This window comes from Lagopus muta, chromosome 12 (assembly GCF_023343835.1).
Source record: "Lagopus muta isolate bLagMut1 chromosome 12, bLagMut1 primary, whole genome shotgun sequence".
NCBI lineage: Eukaryota > Metazoa > Chordata > Aves > Galliformes > Phasianidae > Lagopus > Lagopus muta.
In genome coordinates this window covers 1,166,724-1,191,732 of record NC_064444.1, presented here as the reverse complement: position 1 = coordinate 1,191,732, position 25,009 = coordinate 1,166,724, and the positions used below count along the sequence as shown (strand labels likewise).

At 59.1% G+C, this 25,009-nt stretch overlaps 4 protein-coding genes across 11 annotated transcripts; 2 read left to right on the top strand and 2 right to left on the bottom strand.

Moving 5' to 3' along the window:
* Positions 1 to 537: 537 nt before the first annotated feature.
* Positions 538 to 5,682, bottom strand: CHMP1A (charged multivesicular body protein 1A). The gene is made up of 7 exons (XM_048958608.1): positions 5,579 to 5,682; positions 5,369 to 5,388; positions 4,487 to 4,564; positions 3,972 to 4,118; positions 3,421 to 3,549; positions 2,974 to 3,161; positions 538 to 2,409 (listed from the first exon to the last, which is right to left on the bottom strand). Exons 1-7 carry the CDS (start codon positions 5,583 to 5,585, stop codon positions 2,388 to 2,390), a joined length of 591 nt encoding a protein of 196 aa, XP_048814565.1. The 5' UTR covers positions 5,586 to 5,682; the 3' UTR covers positions 538 to 2,387.
* On the top strand, positions 5,396 to 11,969 carry CDK10 (cyclin dependent kinase 10). Of its 4 annotated transcripts, none has more exons than XM_048958603.1 (14): positions 5,396 to 5,545; positions 6,509 to 7,153; positions 7,991 to 8,063; positions 8,229 to 8,300; positions 8,396 to 8,498; positions 8,603 to 8,684; positions 8,855 to 8,922; positions 9,264 to 9,316; positions 9,456 to 9,525; positions 9,652 to 9,711; positions 9,838 to 9,961; positions 10,040 to 10,179; positions 10,378 to 10,430; positions 11,809 to 11,969. In XM_048958603.1, the coding sequence occupies exons 2-14, from the start codon at positions 7,028 to 7,030 to the stop codon at positions 11,967 to 11,969; spliced, it is 1,185 nt and encodes a 394-aa protein (XP_048814560.1). In that variant the 5' UTR covers positions 5,396 to 5,545; positions 6,509 to 7,027. The 4 variants fall into 4 exon arrangements, with proteins under 4 accessions (XP_048814560.1, XP_048814558.1, XP_048814562.1 ...); XM_048958601.1 differs by lacking the exon at positions 5,396 to 5,545 and adding an exon at positions 5,753 to 5,880; XM_048958605.1 differs by lacking the exon at positions 5,396 to 5,545 and adding an exon at positions 5,753 to 5,880 and having other exon boundaries at positions 7,901 to 8,063.
* Positions 11,855 to 17,908, bottom strand: VPS9D1 (VPS9 domain containing 1). Of its 4 annotated transcripts, none has more exons than XM_048958599.1 (15): positions 17,742 to 17,908; positions 17,554 to 17,626; positions 17,389 to 17,481; positions 17,158 to 17,317; positions 16,514 to 16,625; positions 16,375 to 16,437; positions 15,954 to 16,006; positions 15,781 to 15,868; positions 15,575 to 15,660; positions 15,040 to 15,503; positions 14,809 to 14,938; positions 14,546 to 14,739; positions 14,387 to 14,468; positions 13,702 to 13,806; positions 13,436 to 13,630 (listed from the first exon to the last, which is right to left on the bottom strand). In XM_048958599.1, the coding sequence occupies exons 1-15, from the start codon at positions 17,853 to 17,855 to the stop codon at positions 13,555 to 13,557; spliced, it is 1,893 nt and encodes a 630-aa protein (XP_048814556.1). In that variant the 5' UTR covers positions 17,856 to 17,908; the 3' UTR covers positions 13,436 to 13,554. The 4 variants fall into 4 exon arrangements, with proteins under 4 accessions (XP_048814554.1, XP_048814555.1, XP_048814556.1 ...); XM_048958600.1 differs by having other exon boundaries at positions 17,389 to 17,478; XM_048958597.1 differs by lacking the exons at positions 15,575 to 15,660; positions 15,781 to 15,868; positions 15,954 to 16,006; ... (4 more) ...; positions 17,554 to 17,626; positions 17,742 to 17,908 and adding an exon at positions 11,855 to 12,966 and having other exon boundaries at positions 13,046 to 13,806; positions 15,040 to 15,153.
* Positions 17,909 to 18,001: 93 nt separating this feature from the next.
* Positions 18,002 to 24,962, top strand: ZNF276 (zinc finger protein 276). 2 transcript variants are annotated; one of them, XM_048958785.1, is made up of 11 exons: positions 18,002 to 18,059; positions 19,198 to 19,507; positions 19,610 to 19,662; positions 19,874 to 20,365; positions 21,277 to 21,355; positions 22,368 to 22,448; positions 22,735 to 22,845; positions 22,923 to 22,998; positions 23,271 to 23,388; positions 23,657 to 23,756; positions 24,193 to 24,962. In XM_048958785.1, exons 2-11 carry the CDS (start codon positions 19,293 to 19,295, stop codon positions 24,476 to 24,478), a joined length of 1,611 nt encoding a protein of 536 aa, XP_048814742.1. In that variant the 5' UTR covers positions 18,002 to 18,059; positions 19,198 to 19,292; the 3' UTR covers positions 24,479 to 24,962. The 2 variants fall into 2 exon arrangements, with proteins under 2 accessions (XP_048814742.1, XP_048814741.1); XM_048958784.1 differs by lacking the exon at positions 18,002 to 18,059 and adding an exon at positions 18,068 to 18,262.
* The last annotated feature ends 47 nt before the right edge of the window (positions 24,963 to 25,009 follow it).

The window sequence follows — 25,009 nt, the reverse complement described above, 5'->3', positions numbered from 1 at the left end:
GTGGTGGATGCTGGTGGCAGGCCTGGGTCTGCGTGGTGGGGAACACTGGAGCTTGCTTACTTCATGGAGCTGGGGGCTTCCCCTCGGCAAGCCCGAGCTTCTCAGAAGGGCAAGGGAAAGGTGTGGGGAAGAGTGCAGTGAGCTCAGCAGCCCAAAAACAAAACTGGGAAAAAGGATCTAGGAAGGAGGCAGCCGTCCTGGGCCGTGTTGGCTGTGCCACGGCTGCAGCAGTCCCTGCTTGCCCGGTTCCCCAGCACAACCACAGGAAGGGAAGCGGTCCCTGCGGGGACGTGCCTGCCCAGCATCCTCAGCACATCAGAGGCTTTCTCCTGAGCCACCCCCAGAGGCTGTGACCCCCAGCAGGCGCTGGCTGCCCTTTCCCCGGGCAGGAAGGCTGAAGGAATGGGCCTCTTCCTCCTCAGCTCGGCCCACAGCAGGTCCTCTGTCCCCAGCTGCAGTTGGGTTTTAAACCCACAGCAGAGAACAGGCACAGCCCAGACCCCCCCTCTTCTGCCTAAACCCCCGTGCACACCACGATGGATGTTCAGAGTGTTTATTTAAAACAGCATTAGGTAATCAACAGGGTTTTGGAGAAGAAAAAAGGCAAACGAGACAAGCTTTAAAAAAATACCACCACGGATCAAGACACAGAGAAAAATCAGATGGGAAAAGGGAGTGACTCCAGGGGCAGAGTCTCGGTCACCCTGAGCCTAATCCCAGTCCCCAGCCCCACACACGGCTCCCACGCAGGGCCAGGAGCCAGCAGCAGTGCCACTCCGTGGTGCAGGCACCTCCCATGCCCTCGTCACCACCCTGCATCCCTACCGCAGCACACGAGGGAAGAAGGCTCTTTTGGTCACCAGCCACGTGCTGTCACGGTCATTGAACTCAGAAAAAATAATCAAAGCAGTGAGAATTGTTTTTGTGACAAGCGCTGCGGTGTCTGTGACCCTGGGGCTGGGTGCCAGCACCGGAGGATGAGGGATGGAGCTGCCTGCCCTCTCCCCACACTGCTGTTGCCCTGCTGATAGCAGTCAAGGTCCCACTCCCACTGCAGCTGTACTTGACTGAAAGCTCCCATTGCAGCATTGAAGTGAAGCTGCCACGCCACAGCAGGGCTGGCTGCATGCTTCACAGCTTGGCTCCAGCACTGCAGGGCCAGGCAGCTGCAGCACACTGCTTGCAGCCTGCAATTCCTCCTTGTGAGAGGCAAAGGAAACTTCATTTCCTTCCTGTAAGCTGCCAATCCACCCTGTATCTTGGTGGGCAGCGAAAACCTCAGCCCAAAGGAAGGCTCTGAGCAACTGTGTTCCCCTGTGGGTTGTGGGAGCAGAGCAGAGCAGAGCTCAGGCACACCAGAGACGCAGCAATGTGGGGATAGCAGAGTGGGAGCAACAACAGGGAGAGCCAGGGGCCAGGCACAGAGCAGGGCTGGATGATGCACACTCAGGGCAGTTTGGTATTTACACCAGCAAACCCATCCAGTGGCAGAAGTCTGGGTCACCAAGGCTGAAGGCAGCTGAGATCCTCTCCCAGCTGCAGGGCACTGGGCACGGAGCGGGCACACGGTGAGTCATGGCACAGAGAGCTCACTGCCACACCGCACTGCTGGGAGGTGGAAGATGCAAGGATTCGCACACACAGGCTTGTGCAGGGCAGGAGGAGGGTTTTAAAGGTCACTTTGTGGTCAAGAGAAGCAAAGGGGGTTGGCCTGTCGTGATGAGGTGAATCTGCAAGGAGAAGGCTGCAAGCAGGGCACCCACATACGGCTACGGACCGAGCGGTGAGGGCTGGGCAAGGGCACCGCTTCCTGCAAGGCACAAGCCCCCCAGAAACACCATAGCCTCCCCCCAACCCCTGCTGTAAATATTCTCCATGGGGACAGACACTTGCTGTAGGTCCCCAGCAAAGTGCTGCCTACAGTACAGAAGCCCGAAACTAGGTAACAACAGAAGCAGGCAACACAGGGAAGAGGCAGGCAGCCAGCACCCCAGGAGACACTGCGACCCACCTCCAGAAAGATTCATTTAGTGTTAAATCACATTGCATCACGGGACGCTGCGAGAAGCCGGCAGCGACCCTCAAATGAAAAACACCCTAAAATAAGAAACAGCAAAGTACTCGTCAAGCCCAGAGAAGGGCTGTCCTTGGCTCCACACCCCCTGTCGGGATCTCTGCCTGCTCTGGTCACTACTGCACCCCAAAAAAAGAGTCTGCAGGGAGGCGGACAGGGCTGGGGACACGCTGCTGCAGGAGGAGCTGGCCCTGCCCAGCCAGCAGGTCAGAGCAAGGATGTGATAGAGGCAGAGAGGAAGGAGTCCTGAGTCCCTCCGTCCCCATACACCATACAACCAGCATGGCAGCAGTCCGCAGGGGTAACAGGAGATCTAATTCCGCAAGGCAGCCAACCTGAAAGGGAAAAGACGAGAGGAAACTGGCATGAGAGCAGCTGGGAACAGCCTGAAGGACCTGCCAGCCAGGCCGTGCGGGACACAGCTCTGCACAGAAGCCTCCAGAGGCACTCTGGCTGCAGCCTCAAGGGGAGCAGCAGGGAGGGAGCAGGGAGAGGAAGCTCATCGGTTCCTCCTGGGGCAGTTCCAGCAAAACAGCCTGTTCCTGGAGCTGATTGAAGGTCAGCACCAAGTGTTCCAGAGCAGTAGCAGCTGCGTGAGGATGAACGCAGAGCAGGGCGGACGGTTCTGCTCCGGATCGAGAGAAGCCAGGTGCCAGCAGCCACCCCCACCACTAAGTAACCGAATGGTACTTTGCCTGCCTGCACCCTCCCCAGGCCTCACAAAGCACCACAGGGGCTGCCTGGCAGATGCTGCAAGCTCTAGCCTGCCTGAGCTTGTACCACCAAGGGCTCAGCGTCCACTCAGCCTGCTTTAAATCACTGCTCGCATCAGTGAGAGACCCCTGGGAAGAACTCAAAGCCGCCTCAACACGAGGTGAAGGACCTGGGAGAGAACAAACCTCCGTGACAGCTGGTCTTCCTGGGAGCGCATCGAGCTCTCCCCTACTGCTGAAGCACCCTCAGGGAGCTGGTTGAGCTGGTCCATGATCTCCAAACCATTCTCCTCTGCGATCTGCACAATGAGGCTGTCCACCTGCTCCTGTGGTGTGGTCAGCGTGGTAGCGGAGCTCATGGAGTCCTCCATGACCTGCAACAGAGACAGCCTGTCAGCCCACCTCATGGGTGAAGCATAAAGGGGGAGGTGCAGTCTTCCACAGCTCCATCTGAGCAACCTCTAGCTGGGACAGCACCTTTGCTTTCCTTCCCTTGCCTGCTGGTTTGCCCCTTTATACAGCAAATACTTTCTTTGCTAGGCAGCAGTGCTGCGTCCTGCCCAATGTCTCTCATACACCTGAAACACAGAGCAGTCTCATCCACCCAGACCCCTCGAGGCCATCTCCTCTTACCGATGTATGAACATCCAAATTCTGAACCTGCTGCTCGAACTTATCCATCACTGCAGACACCTTCTGTAGGTCCATGGAGCTCAGAGCTTTGTCCAAAGCCTTGGTCACCTGAGCCATGTTTTTCGTCACCTGCAAGAGGATATTGCTTCATGGATGCTGTCCAGAAACAAAGGCATCCCTGCTGAAAGTAAAACCCTGGCACACAGCCCGAGGCAGAGCACAGCCCAAGGAACCACACCACTGCAGCTCCAAGCAGGACTGGTCCCAGCCCACTTCTCTGTAAACACACATGCAATGGCTAGCACAGACAAGAAAGCAGGCATGAGCCTCCTTGATTAGAGCCATAATAAAGCAGCCTGGAGAGCTCTCTGTGGGCATGTCAGAAGCTTCACTACACCAAGAGTGACTGGGCTCATTACAAAGCTTTACAGGACCCTCATCTGAGAACAAGGAAGTCCAAGGTTCAAGGCAGATGAGAAGGGAGGAGCCAACACTCTACACAGGGCACAGACTGCTCTCAGAACCCCGTGCTGAAGAACAAAGGCTCTTACCCCCTTCATTGTCACTGCTGTCTGCACCTTGGAGGCCACCGCATCCACTCGGGAAGCCATGCGGAGCCAGTTCAGCCCCTCGTTCTTCTTGCGGATGGCATTCTCTGCATAGACACGAGCACACTCCACATTCTTCTGCTGAAGGGCCTGGAAGAGCAAAGGGCAACTGCCTGCACCAAGAAACCACTCCATATTTATAAACAAGCACTCCCCTTTTCTGCCTGACAGACTTTCAGCAGGAAACAGCTCATCTGCGACCTCTGTAAACACTGAGGACACCCTTGGAAGGGAATTAAATCCCTCAGTGTCACATTGACACACCACATCTGCTCAGCAGATTCAAGATCTCAGGGTGAGACTTCAAAACATATTGAGAGCAAGAGAAGAAACTGCCCCTTTTTCTCCACCCGTCAGCAGCACACAGCTGGTGGGGCACAGGAGGAGGCAGGGTCTCCAGCTGCTCAGCGCAGCATCCAGATGCCAGCATCACCACTTGGTGACAAACTCCCACCCACCTTCTTGACTTTGGCTTGTTCCGCCTTGGAGTCCTTCTCAGCTTTTTTGGCAAGTTTCTCCAGCTGCTTTGCTGTGAACTGGAGAGAGAGCTGCGGGTTAGTGCTAGGACACAGCAGGGGAGCCAGCAGCAGCAGCAGCACCTCTGTGGCGCTGGCCGCTCACAGGGCACACACAAGGTGCCAACATGAGCTCTGTGAGCTGCTACAGCTTCCTAGCTGTATCCATCAGGTTCTGACGAGGTGTCAGCTCCCTCCAGGGTTGCAATGCTGGCTGTACGAAGGGAAGCTCCCAGAGTACACAGCATGCTGAGGGCCAGTTTTCTTGCTGTGGAGATGGGGACAAGTTTGGCAGTGGTTGCCTGAGGCACAAGCTCAGCTGATGAGCTCCCTCTTCCCGCAGCTGCCGGCAGCAACGAGCCAAGCAGAGCAGCAGCAGCAGCACACTGTGGATCTCTGCAAGCCAGGGTGTTCCATTCCAGTCACTGGCAGCTCAGTTGTTTTTTTTTTGTTGTTGTTTGTTTGTTTAAATGTGTGCATTACGATTACTCTTACACCCTGCACTCCCTTCGTCTGTCAGCTAGGGAAAACCAGAGCAGCGCCACCCAGACGCCCTGTTCATGCCAACACCGATGGGACAGGCCCTCCTCCCGGGGTTGGCTTTGCCACTGACACCGGAGCGCGAGCATCGTATCGGGGCGCAGGGCCGAGAGCGGCTGCGCCGGGCGAATTCGCAGACTCGTGCCTCGCGCGGACAGCGGGGCGCAGGACGGGAGGGGCCAGGAGGGGCTCGTGGCCCGGATGGCGTTACCGGCCCCCGGTAACGAGGGAGGCGCGGAGCGGCGCTACGTTACGGAGCTGCCGGAGGGATCGCCAGGAGCTCACCTTCAGCTGGAAGAGCGTGTCTGCAAGAGAAAGAGAGCATCGCCTCAGCGCCGGGCCTCAGCACCGCGACACACCGGAACCCAGGCCGAGACAGGCCGAACCCAACGCACCCCGCCTCGCTCCACGCCGGGAGGCCCCACAGCCCGCACGCAATACGGCGGGACCGCGCCAGACCCGGTACGGCGGAGCCCCCCCCTCAGCTCTCCTTACCGTCCATCCTGCCCCGCCGCCGCTTCCGGGTATCGCCGCCGCTTCCGGGTGCGGCCACTGCTGCTTCCGGGGTGCGCGCGCCACCCTGTGACGATGGCGCCCCCTGGCGGCAGGGCGGGCACGTGGGCGGGGATGGAGATGGAACGGCGGCCCTGCGCCTCGCGGACGGGGTCGGGGCGTGGTGCGGCCTGCGGGGTGGGGTGTCAGAACGGTGACGTGCGTGTTGCCGGGACACCACAAAGGGACCGAGACCACGCCAGCAGCCATGGGGCAGCTGCTCTGCAAGGACATAGGCACAAAGGGTAATGGGGTCCCATACGGTGTGCTGTGATGGGGACAGGGATAGGAATGGGGGTAGGAATGGGGACAGATGAGGATGGGGTGAGGATAGGAATGGGGATAAGGAACGGGGACAGGGATGCTTCTCTGGGCACACATGGAGCTGCCGCTCACCTCAGTCACCCGCCCTCATTTTGAACTCATTTCTTTTAAGACAGAATTTTATTTCCAGCCTGGTCTTGCAGGCACAGGGAGAGATCAAGGAATGACACATCACAGGCCGCTGCTATTAATGTGCTGTAAAATCTCTCAGATCTGTGATGTTTCAATCTTCTGCCTCCTCACTGCCCCACAAAAGAGAGCACAAAGTGAAGTGCTTCCCGTTGTGTTCTCAGCTGGCCAGGTTTTAACAAGCAGCTTTGTAAGTAGCAAAGGGGTCTGGATATGGGGGGAACAGGTGGGCAATGGCTCTCACTGGGGCTCTGAAAAGCTCTGAAGTTTCAGATGTGTCTCCTTTCTTGTCAGGGCAGTCATGGAGCTCTTTGTTGTGTTGGAGCTGCGTGCTGCAGCAGTGTCTCAAGCCTGCTCAGCTCCTCTACAGCAATTTATTGTGGTCTCTCACATCTGTTTTGTTTTCCCTCTGTTCATTAGATTCGGCACAAGACTTCACCAATGAGAAACAAACCATTCCTACACCCCGCATTTCTGTGACACCGCCCCTGGATGAATGCACTGAAGCAATGTCAATGGAAGGTCCTCCCACCAAGGCAGCAACCAGCGGGGGAGCTGGGCAGAGCCAGGAGCCAGACAGCGGGGCGAACAAGGAGAAGCCATGACCCACAGGCAGAGGCTGCTCATCGCCCACCATGACTCCTGCGTGCTCACGGACAGGGAGACCACCAGAGCCCATCCTTGAGCCTGGCCCTCCCCAGCTGGGGAGGAGCCGGGCAATAAAAGCGAGTGCTTAGAACGAGGAGGTGGCTGATGACAGAACGGCGATTCGGGGAGCGGGGGCCGCCCGGCCGAGCGCAGGCCTGCAGGCCTGCAGGCCGCGCGTTGCCTAGCAACCGTTGCTGGGGCCCAGCGTGAGCGGCAGGGCCGAACGGCGCATGCGTGAGACTGGGGGCTTGCCAGAGCGCATGCGTACAGTGGGCGGGAAGTGGTGTGCGCATGCGCCTCACAACTATGGCGGACGGAGACCGCGCTGAGGGAGCTCCGGCTGAGAGTGAGGTGGAACCGCTGCGGTTCCAGCGGCTGTGGGGAGAGGGCTACTTCGAGGTGCCGGCGTCTGAGCGGGTGAGGGGCCTGCGCCCGAAGGGGGCGCTTCTGAGGAGCGTCGGTTGTGGGGTGGCCCTGCGGGTGGGTGGGCCCTGTGCTGAGGGGACGTGAGGAGCGCCCGCCGCTGCGCCCCGCGTTCTGAACGCGGGTGAGGAAGATGAGGGGGTTTTATAGCAATCAGAACAAAGGTGTGGAATGACTGGAGTCACTCCAGCTCCACCTCTAGAATAACAGGTACTGTAAAGATGTCTTAAGAGAGAGTGAAGAGTAGGGAGGATACCATTGCAGGCAGGTCAGATACAGACCATCTCTGATTCTCTGGGCAGCCTGGTCCTCCTTAAAAGGGGAGGTTGGTGGCCCTGCATGTGGCAGGGGAGTTGGAGATTCATGATCCTTGAGGTCCTTTCCAACCCTGGCCATTCTGTGATTCCTGGCATCAGTTGATGGACTGAGCCTCTCTCCTATCCCTACCCCCATAAGGACGCCTTCTGGGTAAGGCTCACACACAGAGGCTTCCCTGGGAAACTTTGTAGTCTCTGCAGAGCTTTAAAAATTAGCAGCTTTTGGCCTGGCTCTATTACTCTTAGTTCCTTGTATATGCTTTGCACTGTTCTTGGCCGACCTCACATGATTTGCCTGCAGTTGTTTGTGAATCTGTAATTGTGATAGTTCACAATTGATAGTTGAACACAACCAGACTTGCAGTGCCAGATTGGGCATCGCTCAGAGTATTGCCCTTTATTTTGATTGCTGTCTGCTGTCAAGGTTGTAGCACTGTGGGAATGTTGGTGAGAAGCTGCTGAGGGCTGCCCCTGAGAGAGAGCCTTTGGCTGTGATGTGGCTCTTTGGTTCCAGCTGGGGAAATGCCGGAGCGTGAAGGAGTTTGAGAAGCTGAATCGGATCGGAGAGGGCACCTATGGCATCGTGTGTAAGTGTGGTGTTGGCTGGAGCCCAGGTGGAAGGGTGGGCCTGTAGCACATCTGCCCACACCTGGGGGCTGCGGGACCGAGGCTGAGAGGAGTGACACTCAGCAGTGCCTGTGTCCCTTTGGCTAAAGCTTATGCTGAGCACCTGCCCTGTGCTGCTCTTCCAGACCGTGCCCGGGACACTGTGACAGATGAGACTGTGGCACTGAAGAAGGTGCGGATGGACAATGAGAAGGAAGGTACATGAGGAACAGGGACGGCTCCTCGTGGCAGGTGTCAGTGTTCCTGGCCTCCGCCTGAGGCAGTTGTGCAGTGTGGTTCTCACTGCCCTCAGGAATGCCCATCAGCAGCCTGCGGGAGATCACCCTGCTCCTGGAGCTCCAGCATCCCAACATCGTGGAGCTGAAGGAGGTGGTTGTGGGGAACCATCTGGAGAGGTGAGAGCCTCCCTGCCCTCCACCCTTCAGAGGAGATGCTGCCTCGGTGTTCTCAGGTGCCTTTCGCAGTGCTGAGCAGTGAAACGCCTGTGTCTCCTGTCCAGTATTTTCCTGGTGATGGGCTACTGTGAGCAGGACCTTGCCAGCCTTCTTGAGAACATGCAGACACCTTTTTCAGAGGCTCAGGTAAAGACTGGGCCAGGCTTTTAGGAATGTCATCCTTGAGAAAGGGCCACAACACTATGGCCACCAGTGTGGATTCCTTGCAGTTTGCAATCCACCTTATGCTGGTAGCTTCAGCAGGGCTGGCTGGTGCTGTTCACGTGCTGGGGGACACTCCTGTCCTCTTTCTTCAGGTGAAATGCATCATCTTGCAAGTCCTCAAGGGTCTGCAGTACCTTCATGAGAGGTACATCATCCACAGGTGAGAGCAACGGGAGAGGCTGGGTGTGTGGTGGGGAGGAGGAGTTGCTGGGAGGCAGCCTGATGAGCCCCATAACTGCGTGTCGGTTGCTCAGCTCACACAACTCTGGGAGCGAGGAGCACTGTGTGGAGAAGCTGTGGGCAGGGGCTTGCAGCAAACCCTCAGCTTTGCTGTGCAGTGTGGGAGCCGGGGTAGGGAAGGCAAGGGATGGTGAGATTCACCTCTCTTAGTGATCAGTCAGCAGTGGGGCTCTTTGTCCTCCCGAGTCCCTGGGGAAGTGCATGCACAGGAGAAGCTGTGCCTGGCAGACAGTGCTGACCGCCGCTCGGTGTTCCCCATAGGGATCTGAAGGTGTCCAACCTGCTCATGACTGACAAAGGCTGTGTGAAGATAGGTGAGCCCCTGGCTGCTGCCTTGTCTCTGGCAATTCAGCTGCTGCTGCAAGTGTGCCTGCAGCTCTCCCTCTGCTCCACAAGCAGGCAAAGCATGGAGCTTGCCTCTTTCCTTACCTCGGGTCCGTTTCTTTCTTGCAGCGGATTTTGGTCTGGCACGTACATATGGGATGCCACCACAACCCATGACCCCCAAAGTCGTCACGCTGTGGTGAGTGCAGTGCAGGGTGCTGAGCTGTGCTGGCTCAGGGTGATGTGGAGCACATCTTTGCAGCGCTGTCACTGGGGGCAGGGGGCTTCCTGTGCTGAAGCTAAAGATGGTGCCTTCCCTGCACAGGTACCGAGCACCCGAGCTGCTGCTAGGAGCGACGACACAGACCACCAGCATTGACATGTGGTAAGGGCAGGGGACAGGAGAGGCTGAGGCTGGCTGGGTGGTGCCTGGGGGGTTTGTAGGAGCCAGGACATCGACAGAGGGATTTCTGCTGCCCCCGCCAACTCCTGTGTGTCCTCTGCACTGCAGGGCTGTGGGCTGCATCCTTGCTGAGCTGTTGGCTCACAAGCCACTGCTGCCAGGCACCTCTGAGATCCACCAAATAGACCTCATCGTGCAGCTCCTGGGGACACCCAATGAAAACATCTGGCCGGTGAGAGTTATCCCACAGCCCCGCCAGCCCTTCTGGCCCTCCTGCCCAGCCTGATGCCTCCCCTACCCCTTCCCTCAGGGCTTCTCCAAGTTGCCCCTGGTGAGTCAGTACACGCTGCGGAAACAGCCTTACAACAACCTCAAGCACAAGTTCCCCTGGCTCTCCGAGGCCGGGCTGCGTCTTCTCAACTTCCTCTTCATGTACGATCCCAAGAAGCGGTAAGAGCCACTGTGTGGGCAGGGGCTGCCCTCGTGGTGGGGTCAGCTCAGTGCTGTGGGCAGGTGCTGGAGGGGAACTGGGACCATGGAGGAGCGTGGGCAGGATGGGGAGTGGGAGAGCTGTCAGGCTGTGAGGGTGAGGGAAGGTGGCAGCACATTTGGGCTGGGAGCAGAGCTTACCACATCTTGTCCCCACAGGGCAACGGCAAAAGACAGCCTGGATAGTTCATACTTCAAGGAAAAGCCCCTGCGTAAGTACATTCCCCACCAGCCAGGGCCGCAGTGCTTGGCCTCTGCTGACCTGTTTCTGTGCCTCCCCAGCCTGTGAGCCAGAGCTCATGCCCACCTTCCCCCACCATCGCAACAAGCGGGCAGCCAGCGCCAGCACAGGGGCTGAGAGCCAGGCAAAGCGTGCCAAGCCCTGAGCCCTGTCCAGAAGGAGGAGGTGCAGGGAACTCAAGCAGGGATTGCCGTTGCCAGGGCTGGGCACTGGCTCCTGCCCCGCTGCTGGCCAGGCACACAGCTCTCCTTGGCGATGCAGTGCTGGGTGCTGTCACCTCATGGGATGGCTCCTGGCCATGTTGCCCCAGTCCCTCAGCAGTTGCATTTAGGGGTATTGCCTTGGTTACCAATGCCCGTGCTCAGCCCCGTGCAGAGCTTCTCATGCTGGGAACATCCACAGCCTTCCAGCCCAGCAGAGCCCAAGCATTGTGTAGTGCTGGCTTCCTTCTGCCCTGGAGTGAGGGGGCAACAGCCTGGAGCTGTGAGCACAGCACGGGGTGGGTTTCAGCCTCCTCCCCTGGGGGTGGGATGGAGGCATGGACTGAAAGGGGGGGGAGATGGGGGTTTGGTACAGAGATGCTGGTAGTCTGGCAGGACCAGCTCTGGCCTGTACTGGCTGCGTGGTGCAACCCTGACTCACTGTCAATAAAAACAGCTGCAAAGGGCAGTGGTGGTGAAAAATTCCCTAGGCCATAGAATCACAGAACGGCTTGGGGTGGAAGGGACCTCAAGTTCCAACCCCCCACCACAGGAAGGGCCACCAACCTCTACAGCTGTTAGCAGACCAGGCTGCCCAGGACCCCATCCAACGTGGTGATGAACAGTGCCAGGGATGGGGCATCCACAGCCTCTCTGAGCAGCTGTTCCAACACCTCACCACTGTGTAAAGACCTTCCCTGACATCCAACCTAAACCTGCCTTCCTTGACCTTAAAACCATTCCCCCTTGTCCTGTCATTGTCTACCTGGGTAAAAAGTCAATTCCCTTCCTTTTTATAATCCCCTTTTAAATATTGGAAGGCTGCAATGAGGTCTCCTCACATCCTACTCTTCACCAGGCTGAAGCCCAGCTCCCTCAGCCTGTCTTTGTAGGGGAGGTGGCCCAGGCCTCTGTTCATCTTAGTGGCCTTCCTCTGGACCCTTTTCAACAGCTCCACATCTTTCCTGTACTGGGGGCTCCAGACCTGGACACAGTGCTGCAGATGGGGCCTCACCATGGCAGTGTAGAGAGGGACAATCCCCTCCCTGTCCCTGCTGCCTCTCTTCTTCTGATGGAGCTCAGGAGACCCTCAGCCTTCTAAGCTGCGTGAGCACCCAGCTGGCTCACGTTCAGTTTTTCATCCACCAGGTCCCCCAGGGCCTCCTTCCCTCCCTGCCAGGACAAAACCACCAAGTCACAAGGCAGCCACGCTTTACTGGGATGCAGCGAGCCACTTACAGCAGGAACCAGAACAGGGCTCAGTCCTCCCAGCTCTCACCTCCCTGGCACTGCCCTGCAGGGCTCGGTAGGAGCAGGGGCTGAGTTCAGTGTTTCTTCGGGCAGAGGGACAAGCAGCAGCAGCGTCCCCTCAAGCTAAGTGCCATGCTAGGGCCGGGTGCTGGTGCTGTCAGCCAGCAGCATGTCCACCTCTGTGCGCTGCAGCCAGAGGCGCTGCTGCCGCTCGCAGCACAGCTCCTGCCCACGGTGCCGGCTGCGGCAAGCCAGCCCGGCCGCGCAGGTACCGGCATGCAGCTGCTGGCAGGTGGTGCAGCAGTAGGCAGGCAGCGTGCCCTGCCGCAGGCACGAGTGCAGCTGGTAGGAGGGAAGCTCGGGGAGTTGCTGCGGGGCAGCAAGGGGCTGAGCCCTGGTGTGGCTGCTTGGTGGGGGCTCCCCGGGGGGCAGCCGCACAGGGCAGAGCAACGGGGGGCTGCTGCCCACCTCCCTCCGCTCCTGCTGCAGGAAGAAGCGAGAGGAGGAAGGGTCTGGCTTGGGGAGGCCTGGGGAGGAGAGCAGCTCCTGCCTGAGCTCACTGCGTTCATAGGCGTCCCAATTCCTCCCGAGCACGTCCTGTGCGCCCTGCAGCTTGGAGCTCAGCAGCGGGAGATTCGTGTCTCCCTCTCCACTATCCTCAGGACTGTCTGGCCTCTCGAAATAGAGATCCTCAGGGCTGTCTGGCACATCCCCGTAGAGCTCCCTGCCGTCCTCGCAGCCAGGAGGATGCATCTTTTCCCGCAGCATCTCCACGCAGGCCTCCACATCCCCGGCGACTCGGCGCGCATCCAGCAGCTCCTCGGCACGCGGCAGGCGTGGCTGCAGCCGCAGCAGCACCTCGGCCAGGATCTCACACTCCAGCCGGCAGGCAAAGAAGCCGCACGCGGCAGCGGTCAGCTCGGTGCCCGGAGGCGGCCGGGACACAGCGAGGCGGCGCTCATCCAACCGCACGTAGCCCAGCCGCCCCAAGCTCCGCAGCAGCTCGGCGTCGGGCAGCGCAGCCCGCAGCACGTGTACGTAGGCTCCTGAGAAGGTCTGAAAGAAGAAGGAAAGCGGCTGGGCTCACTCGAGGCACCTGCGAAGCACCGACACGCAACCCCGGCCCGGCACCCACCTGTATGGTGCGGAACTCCTTGCGCCAGGGGAAGAGGTAGAGGTTGAGGGCCGCCCGCTCCAGCAGCTCGAAGGCGGCGGCCAGACCCCGCAGCGACGAGCCCGGCTCGCGGCGGCACCGCAGCCCCTGGGCCAGGAGAGCGCCGGCGTCGTCCTGCAGGGCCGGCAGCAACCCCGCCTCGTTCCGCAGCCGCTGCCGCAGCCGTTCCCCAAACGAGGGGTCGGGACCGGGACGGGCGCGGCCCCGCTCCAGCCCCCGCCGGTACTCCTGCCGCAGCGCCGGGCCCGCGCACATCCTGCGGTTGCGGCGGGTGAGCGCCCCGGCCCCGGCCCCGCTCCTCCCGCGCCGCTCGTTTCCCGCCCGCACCCCGCCTGCCGCCGAGCCCCGCGCCGCACACGCGCGTTCTTCCGCTTCCCGCGCCCCGCCCACCACGTGATTCCGCCCGCTCGGAGTCGCGGATCGTTCGGCGCCCCCTGGCGGCCGGGAGGAGCGCAGCACTTGCCGGCAACTCAGGGCAGGCTCTGCAGGAAGGCCAGCGCGCTCTGCAGCGACGTCAGGCAGTATCCCTCCTCGCCCAGCAGGCACCTGCGGCACGCCGACACACGCGGTGGGCGCGGGGCAGCAGGCGGCCGGCACGCCCCGCTCCCGGCACCTACCCCTCGTGGATGAACTCCTCCAGCGCGGCGCACTCCGACTGCAGCTGGGGCAGCGCGCTGCGCAGCACCGCGTACGACAGGAGAGGCAGCAGCTCATCCGCCCCGCTGCCACGTGCATCGTCAGGGGTCCCGTCACCGTGGCAACGGGAACATCGGGCACGTCACCGTGGCGACAGGGCCAATGGCCCCCATCGCTTTGGCTAAAGGACCGCGGGCCCGCTGCCGTGGTGATGGGGCAATCGGGCTCATCACCTCCGCGGCAATGGAACGCTCAGACCCCAGCACCACGGCACCGGGACCATCGCCCCATCAGCCCGGCAGTGAAACCATCAGCCCTGACACCGCGGCAAAAGGGCAATCAAAGGGCAATCAAACTGCTATGGCACTGGGCACCATTGGCTCCCCCAGTACGGCAACAGAACCATCAGTTCCCCAAAATGGGAACAGCAAACCCTGTGGGGCACCATTAACGACCACAACAAGGACTGTCAGAGTGCTGCAGCAGGAGCCATCAGCCCCAGCACAACCAGCATCACTGTCCACCCACAACAGGGACCATCAGGCTGACAGAACACCCCTCTAAGAGCCTGTCCAGTGCGAACCAGCAGCCCCAGAGCACAGGGACCCACCAGCCCACCTCCCCAGCCCCCTGGCAGCAGGGCTGCCCTCCTCACCCCATACTCACATGGTGCCAGCAGTGGGAGCGCGGCTGTCGCGGGTGCTGCAGTACTCCTCGGCACACTCACAGATGCTGCGCAGGGCTCGCACTGCAGCACAGAGCAGAGCACTCAGGGCCATCCCATGGCACCGCAGCACACAGCCCATGCCCGCCCCGGCCCCGCACCGATGCAGTCCAGCTTCCTGCGGGGACAAGTCTCCAGGGGGATGAGGCACAACTCGTCGATGGCAGCACCATAGGCCAGGCGGCCGGGCGCAGTGGGGAAGAGCCGAGGGGACAGCCCCAGGTCGGCAGGGCTGGCGTGGCGGTGCCGTTCCATGCTGCGAGCCAGGGCTTCCTCTTGGGGCCGGTGCACGTTCCTATGGGCAAAAGGGTGGTGGGGGCTGGCCATAACAGCAGCTCGCAGCTCAGCAATGGGACCACGGTACCTGTAGAGGGCCAGCAGCGGGGCCCACAGTGGAGGGAAGAAAGCATCCTCGATACAGGCCAGGCACTGGTCCTTGCCAGCAGCAGTGCTCAATCCTTCAAAGGCCAGCAGGGTCAGGGACAGCAGCCTGTCTGGGAAGGGAGGAGTTACGCAGCTCACCCGGCTGGGCACGGAGAGACCCTGGCCTGCCACATCACCCCTCCTCCCTCCCAGAGCCATGGCCGCCCCTCACCAATGGCATTGTGGATGTCCCGCACGATGCCCTTCAGCTGCTCCTGCAGCGATGCCGCAGGCCTGGGCTTGGCCATAGGCTCTGCTAGGGGCCAATCCTCAGGCGATGCCAGGAACCGCTCCAGGTCCTCAAAGGAGCTCTCCCGGGGAGACCGGGGGTCCCCTTCTGCCCTGGAGGCGTCAGGGCTGCCATCAGCCAGGGTTGCTCCGGAGATGCTGTGCCGCAGCGTGGCTGGGCCGTGCTCAGGCACTGAGAACATGCAGTGCAGGCTGCGGGAGGCTCGGAGCCGCCGGCCCCCTGGCTCTGCAGGCAGCAGCCCTCCTGCATCCAGTGAGAGGAAAGCAAGGCCGGTGGAGGCTGCAGGAGTGGCCTCAGGGTTGCTCTGGCTGACGGCTGGGTACAGCCGAGTGTACACCGCACACTGCAGCTTGCGCAGGAGCTGAGCTATGGGGTGCTCTGGGAAGCTGGAAGCAGAGGGACAGGGGTGAGCAGGGGACAATGGCAAGTGGCTGCGACCCTGCCAGCCCTGCAGTACCTGAGGAGGCAGGAGAAGAGCCCTGTCACCAGTGACAGGTCTGACGGGCTCCTCTTCAGCCTGGCCTTCCACTGCCGTGGCCAGTCCTGGGGGAGTGCTTGCAGCAGGTTAGTGGGGATGTGGGAATAGCCCCTCCTCTCCCTGACTCCCAGCACAGCCCTCTGCATTCATGGCACCCACAGCAGCAGCCTCCAGCACATACTCACGTGGTCCTGTTCATACTCGAGGATGGCAGCATAGACCTCTCTCTGCTCCTGCTCCTCAGGGGTTAGGGCCACACTGCTGGAGAACCTCCTGCAAGCGTCACAGAGCCAGGTGAGGGGTGTGCAGGGAGCTCCGCAGCCTCGCAGTCCCCACTGGGACACCCTGATCCCCTCACCTGTTGGCCGCCTCCTGCAGCCGCAGCCGCCGCTCCTCCATTTTCCTCTGCAGCTGGGCCAGGGCACAGTTAAGGCACTGGAAGAGCTGCAGCAGTGAGCCAGCATCTCACCCAGCACAGCCCTGGGGTGGCTGACGAAGTAACAGCCACAAGCACTGACAGGGTACATGGGGAAGCACAGCTCCCGGGGACCCCCAGAGCAAGGACACATAAGCAGCTTGGACAGAGCTGGACAAGCAGCATCCAGCCTGTCCACGTGGCTTCGATCTGTACCCCCACATCAGCCAGGAACAGGGCAGGACTCAAAACCAAGTGCGTGTGCTGGATTGGTGCATCCTGGGGCAAGGAACAGGGGCCTGCAGCAGGAAGCCAGGCGCAGCTGCAGGACCCCCGCTTTGGGCTCTCTTAGTGGAAAGGATACGGTCTCCTCTCGTGCCCTGGCGATCACCAGATTCTCCATCATCTGCCGTTGTAGAGACAGCGTCTGCCAAGCAATGAATGTGGGTGACACCTGCTCAAAGTCCCAGCATAGGACCCATCGTACCCAGCTCCCCACTCACCAGTGAGGTTTTCTGCAGGGCCTGGCTGGGGTTGAGCCGTGCCACCCGTGCCTCATAGGCAGCTTTCAGCTTCTGGTTCTGCAGCGATGCCTCCTCCAATGGTGTCAGCTCCCTGCAGGGAATGAGGTGAACACTGCTGTGGCCTTGCATGTGAGCCAGGGATCCTGGCCAGCTGGGACCCTTCCAGGTTGAAGAAGACCTCTGTGATCCCCAAGCCCACCCCAACCCCACCATGCCCATAACCACATCCCTCAGTGCCACATCTCTGCAATTCCGGGACACCCCCAGGGATGGTGACCCAACCACTCCCTGGGCAGCCTGTGCTGGTGTATCACCACTCCATTTGAGAAGAAATTTTACCAGATATCCAACCTTAACCTTCTCTGCTGTAAATTAGCCTCATAATCTCTTGTCCTTTGGAGGACATCAAGACCAACCATTAACACAGCAGTGCCAACTCTATCTATAAGCCACACCCCTAAGCACCACAATTACCTGCTTGTTGCTTGGGAGACGAGCCCAGCCCTGCTCTGCTTTCAGGTGACTGAGGGGAGCACTTAGGTCCCCCCGACCCTCCTTTTCCCACTCCCCATAGGATTTGTGCCCTGGTCCCTTTGCAATTGCTGTCCTTCAGCCCCACTTACTTGCGTGCACTCTGTGCCTCAGCAATCTGCAGCTTCTGGAAGATCTCTGGTGGCAGGAAGGGTGACAGCTTGCCTCCCTCATCAGAGAAAACCCTGCGGTGCCTGGAGATGGGTGCAGGCCCCCCCGGCATGCTCGGTTTTGCCTTGTTTGTTTTTTGCCCTATGGAGGTTGACACGGGTTCATCAGTCCCTGTTAAGGGCTTCAGTCCACCTAGGGGTGGCATTACTCACCCAGTGTGGCTGCCAAGGACTTGACTCTCTCCAGGCACTGCTCTGCCAGCTTCAGCATTTTGGGGGTGTTGGGGCCGAGCCCTTCGCTGTCTTCTGCGATACGGGAGTGTCATGTTGCGCTCCCATGTGTAGGGCAGGGGGGAGGGACCGCGAGGGGGAGGTTACCTGTCAGCGCTGCCTCGTCTTGCAGGGCCTGTGAGATGAGGGTGATGCTCTTCAGGTACTCTACATAGGCTTCCTGCGGCGAAATTAAATAGGAATGAGGCAGGGATGGCCACAAGACTCGGGGGCGGGGGGTGGGCGGGAGGTGCGGCAAGAGAGCGGGTCCCCCCCCACAGGGCTGTGATGCTCACCCGCGTCCTCCCCGCGCTGTCCATCTCCAAAGCCCCGCTCGCCGCCCTCATCGCGGTCTGTAGGGCTCGGCCCGGCCCGGCCCCTCCATCCCCAACGCCGCCCGCCGCGGCCATGGCGGCCGGAACGCAGCTCTCAGTGGCCGCGCGTTCCCAGGGGGAACTTAAAAAGCGAGGGGATGAAACCGGAAGTGCAGACGGAGAGTGTTTCCGGAGGGACTTTAAAACGGATGGCATGCATCGGAAGTGCAGCTCCGGGTCTTCCGGCCCACAAGGGGGCGCCATAAGAGGCGAGGCGGGGCGCGGCGCGCCGGGCCCGCGGTGAGCGGCGATGAAGCGCGATCGGCGCGGGCGGTTCCTGGCGGCCGCGGGCGGCTCCGCTGCGGCCTCCCCCGAGTCCCGCAGGCGGCCCGCGGCCAGGGGGTCCGCGGAGGGGGAGGCCGGGCCCGAACCAACCGCGGGGTGGGCCCCGGTGGCGGCGGAGGACTCCGCTTGGGCACGGCCCGGGGGGGCGGCGGAGGCAGGTGAGAGCTGGGCGGGCCTCTGCCTTCGGGTGGGGCCAAGGGGCGGCAGGGGCACGGGGACACGAGGGAGGCTGCGAGGCCTCGAGTGGCGCGAGGCACCGATTGCTGCCGTACGTGGGGCCGTAGGGAGCAGAGCTGCAGGCCTCAGCCTCGCTCCGGCCGTGGGGCTCGGAGGAGGGGGGGCAGTGGGGAGCAGCGCCCTGAGCGGCCCCATCCCAGGGCGCTGAGCTGCAGGCCGCGGCCTTGATCTGGTTGCCGTCAGTGGCTTAAAGTGAGGGCAGGGATGTAGATGGGGAAGAAAATGTTGGAAACGCAGCAAGAAAAGGCCCTGGGGGTCCCTGCACAGCGGCTGCCATGGGGGAAGCACACGGTCAGTGCCCTTAGAGCAGAGCTGTGGCGTCGTTCTTTGCTCTGAGGCAGTGGCCACTCCGTCCTTGGGAGCCTCCTTGGTTCCCTGTGCGTGGCTGTGGGACCGTTAGGGTGTTAGGAACAGTGCACTGGGCAGGGTTGGATCTGTGAGGCTGTGGCTCACTGAGGGCTGTGGCTGCTGGCTGTTAATACTTTGGAGATAAGCACTAGAGAAGAAAAAGAAGCACTTCAGCTGGAGGACAGTGTTGTGTTGGTGGAAGCTTGTATGTGTGAGAGCCTTGAGAAGACCCGAGTCAGGTCTGGAACAGCCGCCCAGGGATGTGGGGCAGGGATGTCGTAGGTTTGTGGGTGGTGGTGTGGAGCCCCTGCTCTGCTCTGAGTCACAGAGGTCTCGCTCCTCCCGGTTGTCCTGTGCTGGGTGCTGAAGCCAGGACTTTGAAGTCAGCCTTGGCTTGAATCGAGGGATGGGGATGATGTCTTCCTGTGTGCCAATGCCCTCGGGCTGCAGCTGGCTGCGTGCTCCTGCAGCAGGCACCGTGCAGCTCAATCCGGTCCTTGTCTCGCAGGAATCGGCAGAGCCCTGAGCACCGGATACTGTCGCCTCTGCCACGGGAAGTTCTCCTCCAGGAGCCTGCGCAACGCTTTTGGGAAGGTTCCTGTGATGGGGGAGAACTCGGAGAAGCAGCGCCGCGTGGATCAGGTCTTCTTCACGGACTTCCAGCGGCTGGTCGGGGTGGCGGTGCGCCAGGACCCCGCGCTGCCCCAGTTCGTCTGCAAGAAATGCCACGCTCAGTTCTACAAGTGCCGCAGTGTCCTCAGGACGTTTATTCAGAGGGTGAACGCGTCTCCCACGGGCCACATCAAGTCGAAAGGAAAGTACGTGCAGCTCTGTGCTCCCGGTAGTTACTGGGAGCGATGGATCGCTGCGTGTTCAGCACGGCCCCTCTAATGCTACCAGTGCTGTTCTGGCTTTTGCAGGAGCGGTGCGGCCCCGGCCCAGCCTGGCGTGGAAGGAGGTGCCTCCTGTCTGGGTGAGTAGCTGCTCACAGAGCTGCCTCCTCCAACGGGGAAGGGGATTTTCAGGGGTGTTGAGGGCAGGGCGGTTCTGGTGTACAGCAGGAAGCAAAGAGCAGCCTGTAGGGTGCCTCCCTGCCCTGCTGCCACGCGCCTCGGTCCAGGCGTGCAGAAGGAATGGGTCTGCAAGCACTGACCCCGTGCCTGCTGCTTCTCCCCTCTCAACAGTTGACCTGATCACCTCCAGCCCCCAGTGCCTGCACAGCCTGGTGACGTGGGCACATGCACACGCCGGGGGCTGCCAGTCGGTGCCGAGCCTGCAGAGCGTGCTGTCCTCTGAGTACTGTGGGATCATCCGTGCCGTCTGGGGCTGCGGGGATGGGCACGACTACATCATGGACACGGATTCTGACTGTAGCACGGTGCTTGTTGACAACGCCTTGGCTGTCAAACGGGAGTGGAACAAGAACGTGGCGCAGCGCTTGACGGACAACGGGGCAGACAATGCCGAGGCTGTTTCTGCTCCCAAAGCCCAGCATGCTCCAGTAAGGACAACTCCTTGTCAGCAGCCCGCGAACAAAGGGACCACATCAGTGCCACTGAAGTTGGAGAACGAGCCAGCGCAGGACAGGGATTCGTCTCATTCTCAGCTGGACAGCACAGCCTTGTTACAGGAGAAAGCCCTGCCCCAGCCCGTGTCACCACTGAGCAGTGCCACAGGTAAGGGATTTCCCTTCTGATCTCCCCCCCCAGGACTCTGGGTAAGGCAGAGATCTGCTCAAGGAGCACTGCTGGGCCTGGGTGGCCCACCCTGGGGACTGGTAGGGTCCTCAAACTGCAGCTCCGAAGTGCTAGTTGTGCAGGGAATCAGCTCTGCTCTTGCAGAGGGAAGGAGGATGTGAAGCTTTGGCTGGCCCAGCTGCCCTGCAGCCAAGCTGGTCTCCTCGCCTCTGTGCATCGTTTTCCTCTCGATGAGGGGGTGAGATGTGGCTGTCCAGCTGGCTGTGTGTACCTGCCAGGACCACGTGGCCCTGCTCTCACCAGTCAAGTGGTGCAGAGTGGTCCCTGTCTGTTTGCCAGGTGGTTGTTTGGGGTCAATCCCAACCCTGTCTGTGTGTCAGTGTGGGGGGTCTTCCCATCCCACTGCGACTGCAGGGCAGTGTGAGCAGCGTGAGGCGCTTCTGTCTGTGCAGGCAGCCTTGCTCTTGGGCTGCCTTAATACAATTTGCTGCTGTGTTCTCTTAAAATTTGGGGCTTACCGCTGACTTTGAGTTACAGAAGTTGGGATCTGTTGAGCTCTGGCAGTCACACGATATGTCTGCTGCTGGAAAGAGAAAAGGTGGTTGTAACTCACTGGGGAATGAGTCTTCTGGTTGCAGAGCAGTAGTGACTGGGAAACCAAAAGGTGCTTGTGGGACCTGCAGGGGCTCCTTGCCTGGGGTGCAGGGAGAATGCTCCCAGAGCTCATGAGGCACTGACTTTGATTTTAAACAATCATTAACTCGTCTTGGAGCACATCTTTTTTGCAGTATGGGCCACCATGAGTTAAGTCAGTGCCTTCTCACCAGCTGCCTCTGGCTTCTTTTCACTGCTTTCCCTAGTAACGTACCTTGTTCTCTTTCATTCCCTAGGACAGTTGAGTGGGAAGCAGGTTCTGTCTGCAACGTCGGATGAGCGGGTAAAAGACGAGTTCAGTGACCTTTCTGAGGGGTGAGAGAAGAGTGGGTTTAAAACAGCCTTAATGTCTTCTTTGCGAGTATGAAATGAGCGCGGAGAGCTTCTCCGGTCCTCTGAAGGCCCTGGGAGGTGGCACTGAGGGGCAGGGAGGCTCCCTCCCACGTGCTGCAGGCGCGGCGTGCGCTGTCTGTGGGCACGGCTGGCTGTGCTGTGCTCTGCCCTGTGCTCTGGGACAGCAGGGCCGTGGCAGGGCAGCGTGGGGCCGTGTGGCTCTGCGTGCTGGTCGTGCCGGTGCTGGTCCCCCTCCGCAGCTGTGAGCGGTCAGTGTGGGCTCACAGGCAGGAGCTGCTGCTCTGAGATCACCCTGTTTGTGAGCAGGGAGAATAAGGAAGCCCGAGTTGGGATGCAGGCTGCTTAGTGGTTGTTGTGAGCCAAGATTTGGCCAAGCCTTCCAAATCCAGGGACTGCAACTGAGGTGTGTGAACAGCTGCTGGTTAGGTGGAGGTTCAGAGGGGCCAAGTGCAACCTTACTTTGGTGTGTCAGCTAAATCTGTCAGCTGTCATGTTAAAAGCACCACGGGAACCTTCTGCTTGTTTCCTGGCTTCAGAATTAATTGCTTCTTGTGTAGCTTGGGATTTAAAAACAAACAGAAAGATGTGGCTGCTCCACATGAGGAAATACTGAACGACCTGTAGCTCAATTAACCTGTGCCAGACATTTGTATTACATTCTTGCTCTACAAAATGACTTTTCTTAGCATAGGAAGCTGTTACAACATCAGGTCCTCTCAGAAACAGCCATTTTTGTTCTCCTAAAAGTGGTTCAGTGATTCTTACAGAGATTAGTCCTAAAAGGAACCAGTCCTGCTATTTGCTGTGCTTGGGGGCTGTTTTGGGAGATGGTGGGGGGGGAGAACACGTGGAGCCTCAGTTGCCTCAGTGCTGTTCTACGGGGAAGGTAAATGCTGGGAACGAAGAACATGCTGCTGTGCTGAAGTGTCAGCCGAGTCCTGTTTTGGTAAAGGACATTTTCTCTCTTTCTCAGAGACTTCTTAAGTGATGATGAAATGGAGAAGAGAAACATGCAATCTTCAGACGACTCCTTCGAGCCTTACCCTGAGAAAAAGTGAGGGGCTTTGCCTGCTGTGCAGCACGGTGTGGGCAGCTGGGTGGCTGAGCAGGAGGGCTGGTGCTGCCTCTGCTTCCTGGGGACGGGCTGGGCTCAGCTGGGCAGGCTTTTTCCTGCATGGCCCTGCACTGAATACATCAATGTGGCCTGCTTGCATTTGACAGCACGCTCCTGGTGTTGCCAGGCTCAGCCCCCCGGCCCGGTGTAACATTCAGGGGCAATTAGGTGGGAGATCTGGAATCGACATCAATTATTAAACAAATGTCCTTCTTCCTTCCTGGAGGGTTTCTAGCAAGAAAAGTGACGGCAAAGAAGCAAAGAAGGCAGAAGAGCCCAAAGTAAGGAAGAAGCCAGGGCCAAAACCGGGCTGGAAAAAAAAAATCAAATGTGAAAGGTAATAAGGAGCAGTGTGTGGCTAGGCTGCAGTCCCAGCTCGAGGCCCTCGGCTGACAGAGAGCCTCTGCTTTGCAGGGAGGAGCTGCCCACCATTTACAAGTGTCCTTACCAGGGCTGCACAGCTGTCTACAGGGGGGCAGATGGCATGAAGGTAAGCTCAGGCTTTGTTCCTTCCTCAAAGCTGCCAGCCAGCGGCTCAGCAGCAGTTCTCAGAATGAGTTCTGCTGTGTCCTGTGAAATCCCCTCTGCCGTGCTTGCGCCCAAATCCATCCCTGCTTTTTCACATGAAGCAGTGCTGGTGCACGAGGCTGCCAGGATGGGTGTCCTGCTTATTGTGGGATCCCAGTTCTTTTCTCTGGAGAAAACACAGCCCCGCTCTGTGCCCGTCGACCAGCAGTTGGAAGCTCTGTCCTTTCTTTTCAGAAACACATCAAAGAGCATCATGAAGAAGTTCGGGAGAGGCCCTGTCCTCATCCAGGCTGCAACAAGGTGTTCATGATCGACCGGTACCTGCAGCGCCACGTGAAGCTCATTCATACAGGTGCGTCTCCACAGCCTCTCATCACAGAGTTCAGGTGCTACCAGCATGGGGTAAATTCCTTTGTACGAGGCTTGTAGGTGCCATAGCAAGGCTGTGGGGGCTGTAGAACTGTCTTCCTGATGTGTAAGTCTGCAGCAAGCCTTCATCTAGGGGACTTGAGGCGGGAGGAGGAATTCAGGCTCCTCTAGGAGCCACAGACAGCTGCTTGTGTGTTTCCTGTGCTAAGAAATGAGCACAGTGGGTGAGTCTTTCCTCATTTCCATTGCAGAGGTACGCAACTATATCTGTGATGAATGTGGGCAGACCTTTAAGCAACGCAAACACCTCTCAGTCCATCAGATGCGGCACTCGGGAGCAAAGCCCCTCCAGTAAGTGTACCTCATCATGCCTTCGTAGCCAAGAAAATGCACAGGAGGAGTCAGGAAGTTGTGCTGAGCTCTTACTGTCCTCAGTGCCGTGTAATTCTGTGACACTTTAAATGTTCATCCACTTCCCCACTGTGTGTCTGAGCTCCAGAGCTTCCCTTTGCTGAGCAAGTCTTGCCCCTCCTATGCCTGTTCTTCAGTGCTCAACTGATGAATGCTCAGCTACAAGCAATGAGCCACAGACCTGAGAATGATGATGCTCCTTGGCTTGGGTGGTTCTAGAAGATGCTTTAAGCCAGCTGTTGAAAGCTGCAGTATTCTCTTGCAGCTCCCTCCTCCTATTCAGTGCAGGAAAACATGGGCTTAGTCACTGTGACAAACAGCTTGGGCTCGGGCTGTGGCTCTGAGCTGGGTGCTGAGCCCATGCTTTGCCTTGCAGGTGTGAAATCTGTGGCTTCCAGTGCAGGCAGCGAGCATCACTCAAGTACCACATGACCAAACACAAAGCGGAGACGGAGCTGGAGTTTGCCTGTGACCAGTGTGGGAAACGTTTTGAGAAGGCCCATAACCTTAATGTCCACATGTCTATGGTGCATCCTCTGACCCAGACTCAGGACAAAACCAAGCCCCTGGAGTCAGAGCCCATTCTCCTCTTAAATACATCAGGGACTTCAGAAAGCCAGGCAGTAAAGCCAGAAGTGACTGCACAGCAAGAGCCCACCTGAGGGGGACGGGGAAGCTTTCCCAGTCTGACCCCATAGAAACTATATGGCAGAGTGGAGATTTTTAATCTACGTTTTAGTCTCCAAGGAACTCGATGGAATTAGCTTCAGCTTGCTCAGAAAAAGCTTGTTATGCTGTGATTCTCCATGCTCACGTCTGATTCAGCAGTGTTGTACTAAGTCTGTCTAATCCAAGGGGAGTGGATGTTTGGCAGCACCCCTTTGTTGTCCCCCTTCTCCCTACGCACACAGTTGTAGAAACAAAGTTGGCCCACAGCTGTTCCCAACCTGCACAAGCTGCTGCCTGCTCAGAATTGCCCCCAGGTGGCTGTAAGGGTACGTATGACAGTGGAGCAACTTAAAGCAGGTGTTTTGTTTTGGAAAGAAAAAGAAATCCTAAAGCAAGTCTAAACTGAAGTTTGTAACCTACTTTTTATTGTAATGAGAGCTTCATGGTTATGCTTGTAATAAATTATTTACAAAGTAATTGGAAAGAAACAGTGCTAGTGGGAAAGGTAGTGTGGTGTCTTTCCC

Coding starts and splice junctions, on each gene's coding strand:
- ZNF276 (XM_048958784.1), top strand. CDS start 18,070: ATGAAGCGCGATCGGCGCGGGCGGTTCCTGGCGGCCGCGGGCGGCTCC. Junction 21,356..22,367: donor TTCAGTGACCTTTCTGAGGG/GTGAGAGAAGAG, acceptor TCTCTTTCTCAG/AGACTTCTTAAGTGATGATG. Junction 22,999..23,270: donor GGGGGGCAGATGGCATGAAG/GTAAGCTCAGGC, acceptor CTTTCTTTTCAG/AAACACATCAAAGAGCATCA.
- CDK10 (XM_048958603.1), top strand. CDS start 7,028: ATGCGCCTCACAACTATGGCGGACGGAGACCGCGCTGAGGGAGCTCCG. Junction 8,923..9,263: donor GAGAGGTACATCATCCACAG/GTGAGAGCAACG, acceptor TGTTCCCCATAG/GGATCTGAAGGTGTCCAACC. Junction 10,180..10,377: donor ATGTACGATCCCAAGAAGCG/GTAAGAGCCACT, acceptor TTGTCCCCACAG/GGCAACGGCAAAAGACAGCC.
- CHMP1A (XM_048958608.1), bottom strand. Junction 3,550..3,971: donor CAGCAGTGACAATGAAGGGG/GTAAGAGCCTTT, acceptor ATCCTCTTGCAG/GTGACGAAAAACATGGCTCA. Junction 3,162..3,420: donor ATTTGGATGTTCATACATCG/GTAAGAGGAGAT, acceptor TCTCTGTTGCAG/GTCATGGAGGACTCCATGAG.
- VPS9D1 (XM_048958597.1), bottom strand. CDS start 14,854: ATGCTTTCTTCCCTCCACTGTGGGCCCCGCTGCTGGCCCTCTACAG. Junction 14,740..14,808: donor CCGCTGCTGGCCCTCTACAG/GTACCGTGGTCC, acceptor TTTTGCCCATAG/GAACGTGCACCGGCCCCAAG. Junction 13,807..14,386: donor GCTCCCACTGCTGGCACCAT/GTGAGTATGGGG, acceptor TGCACGTGGCAG/CGGGGCGGATGAGCTGCTGC.